This window comes from Erpetoichthys calabaricus, chromosome 12, assembly GCF_900747795.2.
Source record: "Erpetoichthys calabaricus chromosome 12, fErpCal1.3, whole genome shotgun sequence".
Classification (NCBI taxonomy): Eukaryota; Metazoa; Chordata; class Cladistia; order Polypteriformes; family Polypteridae; genus Erpetoichthys; species Erpetoichthys calabaricus.
The window spans coordinates 16964966-16986177 of record NC_041405.2 but is presented as its reverse complement, the minus strand read 5'-3'; the positions used below and the strand labels follow the sequence as shown (position 1 = coordinate 16986177).

Sequence of the window (21212 nt, the reverse complement as noted above, 5' to 3'; positions counted from 1 at the left end):
TCTTCATTGGGAAGAAACACTACTTTTTTCCTGATGGCAACATGATTTAGACAATCTACAAGTCTCTGATTTAAAGTTTAAAGCCAAACAGTATCTACATACTTCTGTCATATCGCCTATGTCCATATATTCAATCTCTTTTCATTTTTACCTTTTCATCAATATCACATTGAATTTTGATTCCGTGTTTGGAATTATATCGTGACAACGCAACGTATTACTGCCCATGAGTGAATATCATTTCTTTCTCTCTACACGAACTGTGTCTGACAATAGCATTCACACAAATGAGAAATGATTGAACCGTGTGCGTGGTTGTAAATGTTTTAGATGTTGGCAGGAGTTTTCCAAATCTCTTTGCATAAAGTGTTGTCTTGCGGGGCTTGAAATTTTGTCTCGCAGGATTTCACTTTCACCAAACAACAAATCTTTTCATTCTCGTGGATAGGCCTCTTCATTGAGAAGAAACACTATTTTTCACTGATGGCAACACGAATTACACAATCTACAAGTCTCCGACTTAAAGTTTAAATCCGAACAATATATTTGATCTCTTTTCGCTGTTCTGTTATTTCACCAAGTAATAATTTCCTTTAGTTTGCGCTAATGTGATCTTTACTATCCTTTTTTTGAGACTTTCGAATTTTCGTACTTCCATTATCTCTAACCTGCTCTCCATGTGTATCATCCCAACGTTTTTGAATTCTTTACGACGTTCAACTTTGTCATCTACTCTTTGTCATCTACTCTTTGTCTTTTATTACCGGCCCTGGGCGTGGTTAAATCTCTTGGCACAAAATCTCATCTCACGGAACGTGAAAGTGTCTCTCTTCAAAAGATCACGTCTTGTCACAGGATAAAAAGTCTCATCTCCTAAGATATTTTTATTATAATAGAGAGATGTGTGGGGTGGTCTTGTCCAGAGTGAATCCCTTCCAATCCCCAAACCCCTGAATTGAATTCAGCAGCATTCTGATTGTTGTAATCACCCAGAATTGCTCTAGAGGGCACTGTAAAATGGCTGACCCTGCACTTTGACCCCAAAAGGTTATGCAAAAAGAATTTCCTCTTGTGGATTAACAAAGAACATCAAAAATTAAAAAAAAATTGTGTGACATTAATGGACAACCACATACCATCGTGGTGTAAGTTAGTTTGAGTTGATGTGTGCCCTGTGACGGATTGGCACCCCACCCATGGCTGGTTTTTGTCATGCACCTGATGTTGCTAAAGTAGGTTTGCCCCACCATGACCCTGAGTTGAGTTCAGTCAGTTTTAGAATGCTATACTGTGTTGTGTGTTATCCCAAAGATGTGTTTTATGGTAATGGACGACTCTAAATTAGCACAGTGTTGGGTGTGGGTGTGACTGTGCCTTGCACTGGATTGGTGCCCCAGTTGGCATTGCGTCTTGTCTTGTACCCAGTTCTGTCAGGATACCCTTCAGTCCCCTGACACCCCGAATTAGTGAAAACATAGAATCTATGGGTGTTTGTTTCTTCATACTACTGATTCATGTTCTCTTGCATGGCACCTCGGTTTCTAGTCGAATCAAGATAAAATGTTCATTTGGGCCTTTCGATATCCAATGAAGGCTTTTCTACAGTAACTAAGAGGCGTATAAGAATTAATGATTTATGGTGGTGTAATACAAGCATGATGAATATCATGGCATAGTTGTCATTAAGACAGTTCACCAAGACTAGATAATGTAGTTCCATGCTTAAATTTTCAGATGTTCCAAACACTTTTAGAGTCTTTGTCACAAAGTCATTATCTCCATTTTACTAACAGCCCAAAGTCCATCTTTACACCAACATAAACCTGATTTACTGTGCAGTTCCACAAAATACACTTGCCTGTCCTCAATTTCAGATCCATCCCGTACGCCATGCCACTTATCATCTTGCTGTAGTGCAGATCAGGTGGCACAGTCATTTTTAGGTGCTCGTCACCCTCACTCCTTTCTCTCTTTGACTTTTCACACAGGACCTCCTGCAGCCTCTTTCCAAGTCACAGAGGGAATGACTCGTTTTGGTCTGCGCCTCTTGGAGGTCGACTATATGACTGTACATGGAGCATCGGACAGTGGAGCTTTGAAAACAGAAGATGGATTTCCTGAGCAGATTTTTGTCTATCGTATCCAAGAGGATGCCGAAATGGATTTTGCTGGGGTTCCCCATGAGAAGGTGGTCCAAGGGTTTGTCAGCACCAAACAGGAGGAGTTAATTGGTGTTAAACAAGAGGAGTCAGAGATGGAGCTGTCGTCCAGTATTAAGGGCGAGAGGCCTCCTCAGGAGAGTGCCCCTGTTGATGTGATTACTTTGCATGAGCCTAAAGAAACAGGTATGTGGGCTGTGCCAGGCAGTCCTCTCTTAACCCTGCGCGAGAGCTGGAGTGGGTCAGAGTCTGCAAGCAAAGAGAGCATGGGAGAGAATATCATGCCAACGGAAAAGTGTCAGCAAGTCCATACTGTAGGAGAGCAGCAAGTCTACAGGGAAGGTTTGGCCCCTCTTGAAAATTTACAGCCTGTTACAAACTACCAGACACTTGGTCCAGGAGACCAACTCCTCCAGAGTCCCGAAAACGAGGTGACTGTAGGTAAGACGCCAAACCCAACACGCCAACGAAATAGTCACAAAGGAGAAAAACCATACCGATGTACTGAATGTGGAAAGGCTTTCCTCAGAGTCAGAGACCTTAAGTGTCACCAGAGAATACACACCGGCGAGAAGCCGTACCATTGTAACGAATGTGGGAAGAGCTTCTGCCAGGTCACACACCTCAAGCAACATCTGAGGATTCACACCGGTGAAAAGCCTTATCACTGTGACGAATGCGGGAAGAATTTCAGACAGGCTGCCAGCCTCAGGCAGCATCAGAGGATACACACTGAGCAAAACACATACCAGTGTGGAGAGTGTGGGAAAATGTTTAGCTGGATTGTAAACCTTAAAATCCACCAGCAGATCCACACGGGAGAGAAAATGTATCAATGCACCGAATGCGGGAAGATGTTTAGCCGGTTTGTGCACCTTCAACGCCACCAGAGAATTCACACTGGGGAAAAACCGTACCAGTGCAACGAATGTGGAAAGACGTTCAGCCAAGCCACACACCTAAAGCAACACCAGAGTATCCACACAGGAGAAAAGCCTTATCAGTGCACAGAGTGTGGAAAGATGTTCAGCCAAGCTACCCACCTCAAACAGCATCAGAGTATTCATACCGGAGAAAAACCCTTCCAGTGCAGTGAGTGCGGAAAAGCGTTTAGCCGAGTCTCACACTTAAAGGAACACCAGATACTTCACACGGGCGAAAAAACGCACCACTGTGCTGAATGCGGAAAGACTTTCAGTCGAGCACCGAGCCTGAAACAGCACCAGAAGATTCACACTGGAGACAAACCGTACCAGTGTAGCGTGTGTGGGAAATGTTTCATACGGGCAAGAAGCCTTAAACTCCATCAGAGCATTCACACGGGAGAAAAACCATATCAGTGTATCGAATGTGGAAAAGCATTTGGTCGCATTGCCCACTTGAAGGAACACCAGATACTTCACACCGGGGGGAAAACATACCAGTGCAACGAATGTGGAAAGACTTTCATCTGGGCTCCTAACCTGAAACGCCACCAGAGAATCCACACTGGTGAAAAGAGGCGGAAACGAGAGTGTGAAGATGTTGTGAAACAACTGAAGAGGCAGGCAAGGGATAATCCCGAGGTGGAACAAGAGAGCTGAAATCCTTTCTGTTGTTCTGGTTAAGTAAGAAGTTTGTAGACTTTTTTTTTTTTCCTTTTCAGATTTCCATATTACTTTGTAATGCATGAAGGGCACAAGGAAGGTTCTATGATGTGAGCACAAGCAGCATATAACACTGATTACCTGAAAATATGAAGAGTGAAGCTGACCCTGACCCTAACCCTAACCCAAATGTAGAGTCTGAATGGAGATAGTTGGCTACGGTTTAGCACGGACCCTGAAACTGAACACATGGACTCAGACACTGGAGGGATAGAGACAGTAATCTTAAGCGAAGATCCACAACACTGCAAAAATTCAACTTTTAAATGAAAATGAATGTTCTTATCAAAGACATAATTGCATACCACTAGAGCAGTAGGCCGCTCCAGGACCAGACTCTGCCACTGCCATGGACTTAACATCCAGGGGAGATGTTTGACGGCTTTTAATGCCAATTCAAATTCAGTTCAGTTCTTGTGTTACAAGTGTGGCTTTGGCCGAGTGTTCATTGTTTTAAAATTTTAAGTTCCGGCACCATGTCTAGGGGCCATCTCCTTCTTCTGCTCAGTGCTGCTGGAAAAGGCTCTGACCTCTGTAACCCTGCAATGGATCGAGTTAATTGGAGAATGACTGACTGACTGGCTGACTTTTAATTGAATTACTTAAATTTAGTTTTGCCAAAATGTTATCTCATTCCTACAGATATGTTATAGGGAAAAATGTCTATATTACATAACCACTATATACATATCTTTTTTTTTTTTTGCTTTTTACCCTATGTAGTGTGTGTGTGTGTGTGTGTGTGTGTGTTTGTGTATTGTATTGCTTCCAATTTAAGACACCCTCAAATTTAAGATGCACCCCCCTTTCAAAAACAGATATTGAGAAAAAAAACGACTATACAGGAAGTACAAGTCCGTGTACTGGTAAAGGTGGTATGGAAGTGCAGTGAAATGCTGCTGCCTAACATTAAGGAGCCTACATCCCAGTTCTTCACTGCATGGACCTTTTATGTTCTCCCTGTGTCCGCGTGAGTTTCCTCCTGGTGCTCCTGTTTTCTCACAGTCCAAAGACATGCAGATTAGCTGAAATGGTGATGCTAAATATTAGTCTGTGTTTGTGTTCACTCTGTGGTGGTCTGGCGCACTGTCCAGAGGTTGTTTCTGCTTTGTACCCAATAATTACCAGGATAGGATCCAGCTGCCCTGCAACCCTAACATGGATATGTGAGTTGAATGAATAGAGGTACTGGTATACCACAGAACATTTAAATTTCTTTTGTGGAATTGCTTTCTGTTTCACAAGACAGTGCACACCAAATCGCTTTCCTTTTCTTTGAGCCAGTATGAACTTGCATGTTGTTTTTCTTTAGCCACAGAAGATCAAATCTGAGTATTTCAAGCATTTTTGTTTTCTAATACTGTCTTAATTTATGAAATACCTCGAAATTAACATACACCCTGATTTTTTATTTTGGAGACATTTATAAAAAATAAAGTGTGTTATAAATTGGAAGCAGTACACTCCCTCTCTCTGTCTCTCTCTATCTCTCTATTTTTATATTTATATATATATACAGTATATGTGTGTTTATACAGTCAAAGTAAAAAATATATGAACCTTTTGGAATTATCTGGTTTACTGCATGAATTGGTCATAAAAAGTGATCTGATCTTCATCTAAGTCACAGGTCCTGATATACACAGTGAGCTTAAGCCAATGACACACAAACAATTCTACTCTATCATGTCTTTATTTTACAAACGCATTCAACGTTCACAGTGGTAGTGGAAAAAGTAAGTGAACCTTGGGATTTAATAACTGGTTGACCCTCCTTTGGCAGCAATGACCTCCACCAGGTGCTTTCTGTAACTGCAGATCAGACCTGCACATCGTGCGGGGGGGATTTGAGCCCATTCTCCACTGCAGAACTGCCTGAACTCTTCCATTTTCTTTGGTTGTCTTTTGTGTATGGCTCTCTTCAAGTTATTCCACAGCATCTCAATAGGACTGAGATCTGGACTCTGACTGGGCCACTCCAAAAGGCAGAGTTTGTTCTTCTGACGCCATTGTGCTGTGGATTTGCTGCGATGTTTGGGGTCATTGTCCTGTTGCATCACCCAGCCTCTTCTGAGCTTAAGTTGACGGACAGACACCCTCACATTATCCTGGAGAATTTGTTGCTAAACTTGTGAATCAATTTTCCCCTCAATGATAGCAAGCTGTCCAAGCCCTGATGCAGCAAAGCAGGCCCAAATCATGATGTTCCCTCCACCATACTTTACTGTAGGGATGATGTTGATATGCAGTGCCCTTTTTACGCCAAATTAAGTTTGTTCCTCCCAAATAGTTCATTAAATGGACTCCAGGTGTGCTAAATTATGACTGCAATGAGCATTTTAAAAAGTCATTAGCTTAGGATTCACTTACTTTTTCCAACCTTCAGTTTCACAGTCTGAATGATTTATTCAATATGGTCAAAATTTTTCTGAAAATCTGTGTATCTTTAGTTATAGGAGACTGTGTTTGTTCATTATTGTGACTGACATGAAGATACGACCATATTTGATATGGGAATTAGACATAAATATAGATAATTCATAGGGGTTCACATACTTTTTACTTTGACTGTATGTGTATATGTATATATAATAATATCCATCCATCCATCCATTTTCCAACCCGCTGAATCCGAACACAGGGTCACGGGGGTCTGCTGGAGCCAATCCCAGCCAACACAGGACGCATGGCAGGGAACCAATCCCGGGCAGGGCGCCAACCCACCACAGATATATATAATATATATAGTATAATTAAATATTGTGAGTGCCATGGTGGACAGTCCTCCCCCAACAGTGCTCCCTTGTAGCAGAAATGGATCCCAACAGGGTTGCACTTCCAGACTCCAGTTACCATAAACCTCTGTGGGTGTCCAAACTGGGATGTCTCCAGCAGAACACTGCCACCTAATGTATGGGAGATGGAACTGCTCCTGGCCTCCGGCTTCTGGTCATCCATCCCTTTGAATCTTCATCTTCATGCCATTGTTCAACAGGGATGCCCATCTGTCCTCCATGGCACTCACTATATATATACTGTATGTGTATATATATATAATATATACTGTGTGTATATATACAGTATAATATAGTTTAGCATAGGTCTGGTGAGAACTTTTATGTCTATTGCTCCTGAGCTGTGTCATAATGACAACTCTTTTATGTGTGTGTGCTGTCTATTTTCTGAGTGTGCCAGAAGAAGTGGGAGTGGAGGTGGGCTTTGTGTGATGTCATTGGTCCTCAGGTTGATCAAACTCTTCCTGGCCCATCATGGAAGCAGTAAACCGTGAGACAGTGGTGTTTCACCCCAGTCCTTCCCTTGCATCCTGTTCACTTCAGACCCCACAAGAGACAAAACAATTATTTATATATTACCCATCTAAGACTGGTTGGAATCTAAGTAATTAACGTAGACCTCAGCATTAACGTTTGCAGAGCACAATCTTTTGGGGAATGTATTTTGTAATCCATGCAGTAATATAATCATTGAATTTGTAGTTCCAACAGATGGCACATCACAAACCTTTTTTAGAAATAAAATGCATCACTACACATTTGTGAGGTGCCCATGGTTGAATTGACAGATTCAGTGCCATTTGGCATTGGAGTTGTAAAAGTAGTTTTAATATTTGTGATGCACCATCTGTAAGAACAATAGATGCAATGCATTGTATTGCTTCAAATGTTTACAATTCACCATCTTTTGGAATGGCAGAGACCTAGCAGTCAGGCGGACATATGGACGCTTATTGTTTATTAAGCTGTTTGTGTGTATGTGTGTGCATATATAATATATATATTTATATATATATATACATATATATATATATATATATATATATATATATATATATATATATATATATATATATATATATATTTATGTATTTTATATAACATCCTATCAGACAGGAACTCAGAATTGAACTCAACTCAAAATGGCTGAACTTCCTGTCATATGGGTTCCAGGTAGAAAGGGGCAGGTCCAGGAGGGTGGAAAACAGAAGTGACATCGGTGGTGGAACAGCTATCAATCGTCCATTCTGCAGAAGGAGTAATAGAAAAGGCATTGGAACACAACACCAACCCCTGGTTTGGCAGATAATTACAATCACCAGAGCCTTTAAGCTGTCTCCTATGCGCAGCAATGTATTTGCATGTGTAATATCTCTTATATTTATCAGGCTTTTTGAGAGCAAGTCTTGTTACCGTAATACACACAGAGTCCACCCCTACAACTAAAGACAAAATCCAACTTGTGTGATTTTATCAGAGCGAGTTGCTGGGCATATCTCACTAAGTGACGAGCCGTGATTGGAGTGCACTGCTTACTGCCTCTGACTCGCTAAGATTATGTAAATGAATGGCTGAAAGGTTGAAAATCTTGGGAAAGTCATTAAATGTGATGTGGCCTTTGTTTCCATGTGACCTTATAAGTTGTGGACGGATGCACAGACTGCATTTCATTAAGTTACATTAATCACACTCCATCACATTGAACTAGATTTGGTGATTTTACATTATATTGTGGCAGACTGGCATCACCTCCTAAGATTGCACAGTGTCTGGCAGTCCATAATCCTATAATTGGATTGATCAAATTTGAAAATGGATGAACAGAAGAGTAGATTAGAATACATTAAATTACACTTTCAAAATTATTTTGTAAAAAATAGGATGACACAAGATAGTGAATTGAGCTAGGCTAACTAGCATTACATAATATTCTCAAACCCACTTAATCCAGTTCAGGGTCACGGTGGGCAGTCCAGGAGGTGTGCTGGGTGAAAGGCCAGTGCAGACTGTATGGGATATTACATAACACCTTTAGATTTAGTGTGTCATTCTATACAAATTCTTACTTGCATGTGCTACTCAACATGAACTGTGTTACATTACATTGCTTTGCATTGACCAATCACCTGATTTAATCTTATGTTGTTAAAACATTATTATAATACTAGCTGTGCTGCCCGTCTAAGACAGGTTGAAATCTATCAATGTAGATCTCCATGTATTCAGCATTAACATTTGGCGCACACCACCTAATGAAATGCATTTTGTAATACATGCTGTAAAAATGCATTGCATCTCTCATTCCAGCAGATGACGCATCACAACACTTTGTAGTAATAAAAACATTGTTTTTATCATTCCAAAAGATGGACCATCACAAACATTTATAGTAATAAAATGCTTTGGTCATTCCAACCGGTGGTGCATCACAAACATTTGTAGTAATAAAATGGATTGCATGTGTTAATCCAACAGGTGACACATTACAGGCATTTGTAGTAAAATGATTTGTCATTCCAACAGATGGTGCATCACACACGTTAGCACTGCTTTTACGAATCCCATATCAAATGGCATAATTCAGAGACATAGTAAACAGATGGACAAATCGACACTTGTCCTTTTATTAAGGTGGGTTATGCTGCTGGAAATAGCTCTAGCACTCTATCCCTATAATGCAATAATCAAATTTGAAAATGGACAAATGGATTGGATTACTTTGAATTTGATTATTAACATTTTATTATACAATACTCCTAACATTACATTACACTATACTGAATTGAGTTATATTAGTAATATTATGTTGCATTGCACATCATTGGATTACATTGAACTTCTGAACAATAGTACATGATATTACTAACATTATGTTCATTACCCTGTATTGAATCACATTATATTACATTAATCTAGAGTGAATAATATTAATATTTTTTTAAAAGATAAATTTTATTTTCCCAAAATATCTGGATAATATTACTTTAGTGATATTAAATTAAATTACATCTCCTTAAACTTAACTGAATGATGCTGCCGTCCACAAGATTGGATTACGCTGGCACTGGTACCCCGTCCAGGGTTGGTTCCTGGCATTGTGCCCAATCACTGCTAGTAGAAACTTCTGCACTTTGTAACCCAATTAGAGGATTCTTTCAATCCTGAAATGATTTGATGTCATTATTACCATTATATTGCACAAGTTTGGACCTGGATGTTACAGGATGGCAGTCACATTATATTGCACGACACCAGCAGAATCTCATTTTAATACATGTTACCTTTAGTCATGAGGCAAAAAGAAATGCTGTGTGATATCATAAAGTTTGGTGCCATTAAAATTTACAGTTGGTCAAATTTAACATAAAATATTCTGTTATGATAAGTGAGTGTGGGTGTGTGAATGATTGAATCTGCCCAATGACTGTCTGGCTCACCACCCAAAGTTGATTGCGGCCTTGTTCCCAGTGCCACTGGGTTATCCACTGACCTCTGCAGCCCCCACGTTGGATTAAGATAGCTAAGAGAATGGATGGATGATTTATCTTAATACATAATTCGCCAGTCTCCTCACTCACTCACTCACTCACTCACTCACGTCCATCTGAAACCAAATGCGCAGTCGCCTTCTGCGCACGTCGCCTTCTGCGCATGTCTGAAAAACCTTACGAGACCGGCATCGCGGGAGGCGGCGGATTTCCAGCCGCAAAAATTCAAAGAGAAAGGCGACTTCGATTAAAGCTCTAGAGGCCTGAAAGGCGATTTCGACTACAGCTCGAGGCCTAATTACGCATTCATTCAATACACCTATATCAGGTTTGTGGTGCTTATACTTATTACTATTCCACTCGTGCCCGTTTCATCTTACATTGTCGAAACGGGCTCTTTGTCTAGTTTTTTTATAATTTTGCTGCATTTGCAAGGAAGCCAGTACAAGGAGTTGTTCAGCACATTTACTTTTGCATGAGAAAGACTTGTTTACTTTAAAAATTTCGGTGTAACTTGAATCCATGAAAGTCATATTGAATCTCTACGGCTGTACTGTTTTTCATATATTTTATTTAACTGTTAAGTATTTTTTGTCACTTATTTACAGTGTACATCCATAACACTATATCTTATCAAACTTTATGAAGTGCGGTGTAATGAGAGAAAAAAGATTTGTGACCTTAGTGCTTCCAGCAATCATTTTGCTTTGTAATTTGTGTTTGTATTCAGCTCTGTGGCAGACGTTCAGTGGTCACCTTAAACCAGCAGGACACCATATTGTGAATTATTTATTGGGTGTTCCACAAGCGCTGGATGACAAATACACCCAAGGAGTAACTAATTAATTGTGTTGGTGGCCTGGTAGATACGTCTCTGAAATGTAAACCAAGTGGCCGCTGGTTCACCTCCCACTATTGACCCTTTGAGTCTGTGGAAGTCATTTAACGTGCCAGGCATGTTCAATTATCAAACAGTTGTCCTTACATCTTCTTCTTCTTTTGCCACAGCAGGTCATCTGTCTCCATATATCCCAGTCTTTTACATCATTTTCTGCCACACCAACTACATTAATGTCCCCCCTCACCACATCCATAAACTTTCTTTTTTGCCTTCCAATAATAATACATTTTATTATATAGCGCCTTTCCTACATGTGACATGGGATGATGGTCACTGGTAAAATGCACTATACAATTTATTTGCTTTGGTACAGTGCAAAAATTACAAATCAATACATTTCAGATTAAACACATGCTTCTAAACTTTAGGGGTTTTATTTCTTTTTTGAAAATCAGCTGAACTTGGAGTGAAACACATCACTAAGGCCAGAACTCTATTTTCATAGATTGACTTGCCTTAGAGCTCGAGTCTCCAGTCAGGATGAGGAAAGACTCGGCATAAACAGGAGAGGGAGTGAGACAAACTTAAAAAAAACAGGGAGGGTGGTCCTCAAAATCTGGCTTGCAGTGGGTGACAGAGGTAACTACCAAGAGTACTGAGAGAATTACAAGAATGTAAAGGCCATGCGTGCCTTAATGAAGCAGGAGAAGTGTGGCAACCCGGTGGTCAGGGTTTTTTTGGTACATGTAGAGACCAGTGGGAGCAGAAGATTTTGATGGAGAGGTTCCTGATGTGGGATATGACAGCAAAATTGCTTAGAAATAAAAGCCTTCAGAAATGTAGAAATTGCTTATTATTTGGCTGACAGTTTTATCCAAGGGGTCAGAACAAGTTCTGTTGTGATAAGTGGACATGAGTGTGCTCACTAAAAGAATGGCAGCCCACCCAGAGTTGACTGCTGCCTTGTGCCCAGTGCCACTGCAGTATTCACTGACCTTATTATTTGGCACACACCTTTATCCAAAGTGTCATAACACATTCTGTTGTGATAAGTGGATATGAGTGTACCCGCTGAAGGACTGGCACCCCACCCAGAGTTGGCTCTACAATTGTAATACAATTGGCTACATTTTATTTTTCCCCAACTGAAGCACAGGTAGGTGAAGTGACTTGCTTATAGTCCTACAGTGGCAGTAGCAGGATTTGAACCCACAGCCTCAGGGTTTAAAGATAGGATGGCCAGAATGAAGCGGGGGAGAGGAGGGAAGTCATGGTGCCACTTCAGCATCCTTAAAGTCAGAGCCCTGTAGGGTCAGATAGGTTGCTCCTTTGTTACCCTTTTGTTGTATTTCAACTTACTGTCACTGTTTAAGTTCCTTAATAAAATGGGGTCAGTTCCTTTAATAGCTTTGACTCACTCACTTAGTATAAAATAGTTTTTATACTATTTGCACTGATGCCCTAAGATTCCAGTGATTTAAATCTTGTAATTACTTATTTGGACATTCTGACCTCCATATTTTTGGCACCTGGTTTTATATTGAATTGTTTATTGACTCTAAGAATCACTGCACTGTTAAACACTTGTAAATAAATAAAAACACTGAATTGATTTGCATCAACCCTTTACTGACTGTGTGTGTCCTCATTGGCCAGGCTCATCCACAGGTTTGTTATCAGCGGTTCCGGGTTCAAGTGGCTCTCAGAAGTGATCTTGGAGTGTGGAGACAAACCCGGAGGATTATACAATTAATGTGAAAGACAGAGAAAGAGTTTGCCTTTTTAATATGGGAAATGACAGAGAATGTTTCTTTGTTACCCTTTTCTTTATCTTGGTCCAGCTTCCTAGATGTACCTTCCGGACCAGGGGGATTAGCCTGCACCCTACTTCATACCAGTTCTTGTTTCATCTTGACTCAACCCCATTCCTTCCTCAGCTAGACTGCAGTTTCATTTCAGCCCACCTGTATTCCCCCAGGCTAGTTGACAAGTCAGTTTTTAAGATTTTCATCATTACGTGTTTTACCTTGTACTAATTATGTTTTTCCGGGTACATGCTTTTAATAATATCGACCCACCTTTTAAAGAGTTCGACTACACAGACTGGCTCCCTGACATTAAATCCTCTTAAAAACTCTTCTTCAGGGTTAAAAAGTTGCTGATTCCAACACACCTTCATAACCCAGATACTCATGTGATCTTCTTTGGCTTTCGGCTGCTCCCATTAGGGGTCACCACTGCGGATCATCTTCTTCCATATCTTTCTGTCTTCTCCATCTTGTTCTGTTACACCCATCACCTGCATGTCCTCTCTCACCACATCCATAAACCTTCTCTTAGGCCTTCCCCTTTTCCTCTTACCTGGCAGCTCCATCTTTAACATCCTTCTTCCAGTCCAGTATACCCAGCATCTCCCCTCTGCACATGTCCAAACCAGCACAATCTCACTTCTCTGGTCCAACCAGAGGTGACCCTCTAATGTACTCGTTCTCAATCCTGTCCATCCTTGTCACACCCAAAGAAAATCTTAACATCCAGCCACCTCCAGCTCTGTTTCCTATCTTCAATTCATTCATGTGATCTTCTTCACAAATCCAAACTCTTGATTTTCACCTTGGACTGAACTTGGAGGTTTTTGACTCCCTCTCTGTAGGGCTCTCCTCAGGACTGTGCAGGAGGTTCCATGATATTGAAAATCATTTCTTTTCTGACTAGTGTGATGGACCAATTATCTTTGCATTGAGTTAGTTTTTTAATTCAGTTTTTTTTTGTTCTTCTATGCTGATGCTCACTACACCACACCATCAGAAAGTCAACTTTCATATAAATTCAGCTGATAGTTTTATATTTTAAGTCTTGGCCTGAATATTTGAAGGCTTTCACCACTTTTTTTATGTGTGAATGATCTACATTGTTACTTTGTTCTGCTTTGTGTTGCATTCTTGGTTTTGTAAAGCACACAATATCTCTCTATGTATAAAATCCAACATCTGTTTGTCTGTCTGTCTGCATGTCCGCTTTTCACAAGATAACTATTTATAACGGATATAGATCTGGTTTTTTCCTAGTATTTGCTTGAACATTCCAGTTGATTTTGCGACTTCTGCAATTGCGTTAAGTATCATAGTTCGCTAACAGATGCGAAAATTCATGCTAAACTGAGACAGAGGCTGAGGGGAGGTGGAAGCATGACATCAGGAGTGGGGAGCCGGGCGGGGCCGTTCTCACTCACACGCCTGCTTCAGTTTGAATTGGTCTACCTCTGGCCACATTTTGGACTGTACCTTGCTTCGCTTAGCTAGGGATACCTGTTTGTGTATTGATTTTTAAAGTGTGTCCTGTTTCACAACTACTTGGGCAGAGCCATGGAGGACAGCTAGTATGAAATAAACAAAACATTGCTCGATTGAATTATTGATCACACATTTAACAGGAAACTAGTTTAACAAGAATAAATTCACAGTTGTAACTAGATGACATACAATCAGCTGACTGTGCTAGTCACAGGAAAATCAATAATTGACAGTTGATGGCAGACTTCTTTTGCCCAGCAGAAGATGGATATTCCAAAGGAGATATGACACAGATATTGTGGTGGTAGGCCTGGTATGAAAAGAAGAAACAAGAAATGCAGGTATAAGCCATATCTTCTGGCAATTGTAATTTGAATGGTAAGATCACTGGCGAATAAGATGGAAGAATCAACAGTACTGGCAAGATCGCAGATGGAATATCCTCAGTGTAGCTTTATGTGTTTTAATGAGATGTGGCTGCACAGGTATGTTCTGAATTTGCATATTGCCTTAAATGGATTTACCAGGCTACCAACAGTACAGTAAAAGTAAAGGATGGGTTTGATTGGCTAGCTGTGCTTGTAAACAACAAATGGTGTAATCCTGGACATTACGGTTACATAGAAAATATACACCCCAGACATTGAGCTGCTCGCCATTGGTATGCACCTTTACTATCTGCTTACATGAGGTTTCCCACACCATTCTGCTGACAGTTCACATTCCTCCCTCTGCAGTTTAAGATGTAGCACATGACATCATACACATGACTGTTTCTAGTCTGTGACTTCATACACATGACTGTTTCCAAATTTCACATGCAGCACCCACACTTTATTTAATGTAATCTCTGAAGCAGGTGTCTCTATCTGCAATTTTGCCTACTTTCTAGCAGTTGGTCAAGTGCTGCACATGGGATAACAGAACAATTGTCCTCTTGTGTGCTCATGTCAAAGCCTCATACAGCTGTTCCCCCTTCTTGGGAGATCAGGCCACAATCTCTTTCATCTTATGCCCCAGTATAAGCCCATTGTTCTGCAGCAGGTCAATGAGAAAGTGGTCACCTAGCATAACTGACGCTTCGATGGACTGCTTTTTAGCTATAGACTGGGCCTAGGTCTATGAAAAGTATGGTGATGGACTTATTGAATTCATTACTGGGTATGTTAAATTTTGCAGGGAAACTGTTCTTCCATCAAGTACAGACTTAAACCCAATAGAACATTTGTGGAAGGAACTGAAGATCACAATTCACCCCAGACTCTTTAAGATTTAAAGAAGAAGAAAGGGCCAAAATCCCAACTGAATGCTTGGAAGGACCCATCTTTTTGTACAGAAAGCATCTTGAAACTGTGATAGCAAACAAAAGCTTCTCCACCAAGTACAGAATACATTTCAGTTAGCAACTTCAATACGTTTTTCCACTTTATTGCACGTGACTCTTTTATGAATCGTAATTGGAATGTTATGATTTCTTTGGCTGTGTCATTAGTATTGCAAATTTAATTTAACGGGTAAAATAATGATGCGCTCAATACTTATTTCCCCAGCTTTAGACGTTGATTGTCTTTATTAAACAGTCTGGCCAGCTTCTGTCACTCTTGACATTAACTAGCTATTAACTGATTAAAAAGAAAACAATGTACTTTTCAATTTTTCTGTTTATCAACAAGACCAGGATATAGGAGGACGCAGGATACTGTAGGCATAATAGGCAAGCCAGTAGAAGGTAATCCGGCAATTTGCTGCTCTGCTGGGCAGGGAGCCTACAGTTTGAGATTGTAGTGTATAAAAATGCTTACAATGTCTTTATTTTCAATTCTATTCATTTGTTCGTTCGCTCTTTCTTTCTTTCGTTCATTTGTTCATTTATTTATTTATTTATTTATCTATCATTGTTAGTACCACAATTTGTTATTTTTTAATGTGTATATCTTTTCTCATTCTCAAACCATCTTAATTCAATTCAAAGGTCTCTGGAGCCAGGGCCTAACCCAATTGCACTGGAAAAATTCCTAGCCAAATTCATACTAAAACTAAATAATAAAATGGTCAACTCAGCAAAGTCTGATTTTGTTACTCACATGCAGCTAACATCAATCACAGATCACTTTCTTTTAGTTGAGCCATACATCTCTATTCTGAGTTTCTATTGAAAATAATGAAAACAGAGAGGCGATTTCACAAAACCATCCACAAAATATTTCTTGTCCGAATTCCTGGTAAAAGTTAATCTTGTAAAACGGAATTCTTTGAATACGAACATCAACATGCTATTTGTTCTGTGTGAACCTCTTGATGCCTACCTGGAGCTCTTTGAGCACTCAGTTTGTCACCCACGTGAATTGCTTGGTGGAGTTTGAGGCTTTTAAGCAGACTGAATCTCTTCCAGCATTCGTCACATTGGTAGGGCTGTTCTCCTTTGTGAGTCTTCTGGTGACATTTTTCTCTCATATGTATATTCTTGTGACGTTTAAGGTGATCAGCCAGAGTGAACAAATATCCACATTCAGAACATCGGTAGGGCCATTCACCAATGTGTATTCTCTGATGGCGTTTAAGATTATCGGCCAGATTGAAAGCCCTTCTACATACAGGACACTGGTATGGTTTTTCCCCTGTGTGAATCCTCTGATGACGTTTAAGAACCCAACCATGACTGAAAGCTTTCCCACAGTCAGCACACTGGTATGGTTTTTCTCCTCTGTGAAATATCTGATGACACTTAAGGCTTGTAACTCGGGTAAAAGTCCCCCCAAATTCCATACACTGATTCACTTTCTCTCCCTTCTGAATCCCTGGTTGTTGTTTAAACTTTGCTGGCTTTCTGGAAGTTCCGTGAAAACTCTGAATTGGATTATGGTCTCCAGCTTCACTGAAACTCTTGACACATTCAGTATATCCTGTTGGGTTTTCTTCTCTGTGAATAATCTGGCGGTGCTTGAGATTTTCACTCAAGATGAAAGTCTTTTTGCTTTCAGGACATGGGGATAGCTTTTCTCTCTGGTAAATTCTCTGGTGGCACACAAGATTGTTGCCCTGAATGAAGCGTTTCCCACATTCCACACTTTTGTCTGTTTTTTCTCCTGTATCCATTCTCTGGTGCTGTTTTCGGGGAGTAGGCTGCCTGAAACACTCCACACTCATTCGACCGGTATGGCTCTTTACTTGCATGAATTCTCTCATGCTGGTTGACCGCTACACTGAAGGGGAAGGTCTTTCCACATTCAGTAGATGGAAATGCTTTATCACCTGAGCAGATCTTCTCATTCTGTTTAAGGTCTGCAAGATGACCAAAAGTCTTAGGGTCTTCACTACAATGGTGTTCTTTGTCATCTGTGTGAATTCTCTGGAAATGGTGTAATTCACAGAGTATCTCTGAGCTTTCATTATGAGTGTTTATGCCATCGACTTGCTGAATGTTTTCCCTGCTTTTTCCATGGAAGAAATTCCTTCCTACTGTCTCACTATTTACATGAACATCATGGTCTGGTTTCTCCTGGGTTGAGAATATATTGCTCTCCTTTAGACCCAGATGATTTTCTTCAACCTTATGCAGGATAAAAACATTCTTTTGTAAAGACTGTTCAGGGAGCATCTCACTTTGACTTACAGAGGAAATGTTCACCTCAGAAAGCTCTTCTTTAGCACTGATTAGCTCCTTATTAGTCAAAAACCCCTGATCCTTGACTTGAACTGAACTCACACCCTGGTCCACTTGAGTGTCTCTCCAATGATCAGACCTTTGCCCAATGGTCAATCCTTTAATTTTTACAGAGTCAGCACCTGCAGCTTCTTTCACAGTCACTTGTTCTACATTGAGGAGGCAAAGGCCACAGTGAGCCTTTCCATCTGGAATTTGGAAAGAGAGTTCAGGAGCTCCTGTGGGAAGATGAAGTGAAACAGAATTCATTTATACTGAAAGTAAAAGCTCACTTTAATTTGAATTTGAAATCAGTCTGGAAATTGTGCTAAACAAGAGTTAGCTGAGACAATAACTATTTTATGCACAACAGATGTATGCTTGTCTCATGGATGCCACCATTTTTGCAGTTTTGTTGTTGTGTTTGCTATGGTTGTAAGAACCAGTTTCAGAATGTTTAATGTTGATGTTAAAATGTGCATAAATGTTTAATTACCTTGATTTAAATGTGAGTTTCTCACAGCTACGTAGATAATGGAAGATTCTGCTTAACCCCTAAAGCTAACTTGCCGCCATTTCTAAATTGCAACGGTAGAATTTTAGTTGGTCTGTAGTTAGCTAGAAGCATAACTGTTTGATTTACTTTGCTGTCAAGTAGGACATATACTGTAGATTTGTAATCATTTTCTGAATGTTTCACAACTGCATGTTTGACGTATGAACATATCACTATATGTATCCACACCCAACTGTATCCTGGACTTCCTGACAGAGAGACCCAAGACAGTTTGTGTCAGAAACAACACCGCCAGTACTATCACACTGAGCACTGGTGCCCCCCGGGGTTGAGCCCACTTCTGTTAACTCTTGTTGACTCACAACTGTACGGTTAAGACTATCTCTAAGACTATCATTAAGTTTGCGGATGACATAAAGGTGGTAAGTTGACTCTCCAATGGGGTGTAGTCAACTTACAGAATGGAGATACAATGATTGGCGAACTGGTGCAAGTGCACCAATCTGTCTCTTAATGTGGACAAGATGAAAGAGATGATTGTTGACTTCAGGAAGGCTCATGCTGACAACACCCAATGCACATGGAGGGTTCTGCCTTGAAATTGGTCCATAGCACCAAATTTCTCTGTGTGCATCTGGCAGCGGACCATTTCTGGTCAAGTAATGCCACCCACCAAGAAGGCTCAACAGCATCTCCACTTCCTTCAGATATGATATGTGTCCTCATTGCCCAGTTCAATTTCGTGACTATTGCTGACCCAGGTTCAAGGTGAGTATGTCAGCTGACACAGGTATGCATCACAGGAAAATGACATCTGCAACATTATATACTGTGCTGAAAATGAAGGGACCTGAATAGTTTTTTGAATCCATTGTAGGAGTTGGTGTTCCCCGTAAGAGACCTTCGCCACATCTTGCACTGTATGATGTATTGTCTTACTTTGCATTACCACTCTGACTCTGTGCTGGATGAACTGTTTGCACACTGGATGGGCTTTTGTTTGATTCATAAACAGAGACACGTCAAAATAAGAACGGAATGATTCATTGAATTACGTAGATTTGGTTTATGGACAACAGGTGGAAGATATGTGATGATAATATTAATTAGTGTACTAGAATATCTATCTAGACGGCACATGTTAAACCCTCAACAACATCACAACTCATATCGGCGCTTTCTTCAATGCACATTGCATGTAGCCCACCTTTCAAGTGGAGTGAAATTTACACGCACCTCGATTGTCCCACTTCGCCCTTCTGGCGCTGATTTCTATTGATTCGAGATTTTGAAATGAAGCCGGAGCAACCGATCTGACACGAGATGAGCTGGCTAATGCATAGATGACCGGCTCCTTTCTGTGCCCAGCAAATTGATAGCTGGGTTCGCAGTTCCCAGTTCCAGGATCCCCATCTTGTTCATTAAGTGGGTCGCCGTGTCTCGCAGAGTTTCGTGTGCCTGTCTGCACTTTATAGCTCGCCCGTTTCTTAGCTGCAACTCGCTCATCTCCAGACAACTCCAGCCAATGCTTCAGACTATGGATTTCCTTTTCATATTCGCATATCTTGAATTGGAAATCTGTAAATCGCTTCAATACAAAATCTACTAAGTCGGACATAACGATCTGAGCTGTCACCTTCACCGCCTCCTCTGCTATGAGGGACACTTTAAAGTAATCCAATGCGCCTCCCCCCAGGTCTCCATTTTTCTGCTCCTCGCTTTTCGAGTGGAGTTCCGCTAATCTGCGCAAGACTGTCCGGACGGTCTCCTTGGCTGTCAGCTCGAGGCTGCTGTCGAGATGCTCTTTTAATGAATAGTTCACTTCCACCACTAGTTAACAATTCCCTAGTTTCTACGTTTTGTTGGTTTCTTCTTCTTGGATTTTTTGGGCGGCACAGTGGCACAGTGGGTAGCACTGCTGCCTCGCAGTTGGAAGATCTGGGGACCTGGGTTCACTTCCCGGGTTCTCCCTGCGTGGAGTTTGCATGTTCTCCCCGTGTCTGCGTGGGTTTCCTCCGGGCGCTCCGGTTTCCTCCCACAGTCCAAAGACATGCAGGTTAGGTGCATTGGCGATTCTAAATTGGCCCTAGTGTGTGCTTGGTGTGTGGGTGTGTTTGTGTGTGTCCTGCGGTGGGTTGGCACCCTGCCCGGGATTGGTTCCTGCCTTGTGCTGGATTGGCTCCAGCAGACCCCTGTGACCCAGTGTTCGGATTCAGCGGGTTGGAAAATGGATGGATGGATTTTTTTGGCAGATCGCACCTGACAAGAAGGTGTATTATCGCCACCTACAGTATCGAAGCGTGAAGTATAAATGGCAAATTTCAATTTTCCGACTCAGACTTGAAGTGAGGTTGGATCCATTTATCGTAAATCGAAACAACACCAGACACACCGTCTCTTCTCAGCCCAGTCATTTTCGAATAACGTTTATCCAATCGCAGCAAGCATCGAGAGCAAGGCAGGAACAACCCTTCAAACAAATCATTACAAGGAGCTTCGGATCGTTTACACTCATAAAAATAATATAGCGACAGTTTATGGTTCTTTATTGGGTTGTGTAGTTCCTCACAGAGTCATTGCTTGACAAAGTAGCTTTCCATTTTGAGACGTGTTCTTTGCATACATGAAGCTGATTCTTCGTGCTTTGAAAAACTTCCTAATATGTAGAAAAAGAAAGAAAGAAAGAAAGAAAGAAAGAAAGAAAGAAAGAAAGAAAGAAAGAAAGAAAGAAAGAAAGAAAGAAATTTTTAATGTTGTGTAGGCTACCTAGCAGGACACTAACAGATTAAGAAATCCTTGATTTAGCCGGTTGTAGCCTACTGTAAGCAGC

General features: G+C 40.8%; 2 protein-coding genes across 3 annotated transcripts in view; one reads left to right on the top strand and one right to left on the bottom strand.

Moving 5' to 3' along the window:
- LOC114662316 (zinc finger protein 420-like) overlaps positions 1-4495 on the top strand; it is a 36479-nt gene extending 31984 nt beyond the window's left edge. The window contains exon 3 of one of the 2 annotated variants that reach the window (XM_051934432.1): positions 2639-4495. In XM_051934432.1, the coding sequence (XP_051790392.1) occupies positions 2639-3742 (1104 nt within the window). In that variant the 3' untranslated portion in view covers positions 3743-4495. Of the gene's footprint in view, positions 1-1988 lie in introns of both variants that reach the window. The other variant, XM_028815712.2, reaches the window with a different exon arrangement.
- Positions 4496-16491: 11996 nt separating this feature from the next.
- Positions 16492-20255, bottom strand: LOC114662315 (putative zinc finger protein 286B). The gene is made up of 2 exons (XM_028815711.2): positions 19619-20255; positions 16492-18104 (listed from the first exon to the last, which is right to left on the bottom strand). The coding sequence occupies exons 1-2, from the start codon at positions 19998-20000 to the stop codon at positions 17200-17202; spliced, it is 1287 nt and encodes a 428-aa protein (XP_028671544.2). The 5' UTR covers positions 20001-20255; the 3' UTR covers positions 16492-17199.
- Between the last annotated feature and the right edge of the window lie 957 nt (positions 20256-21212).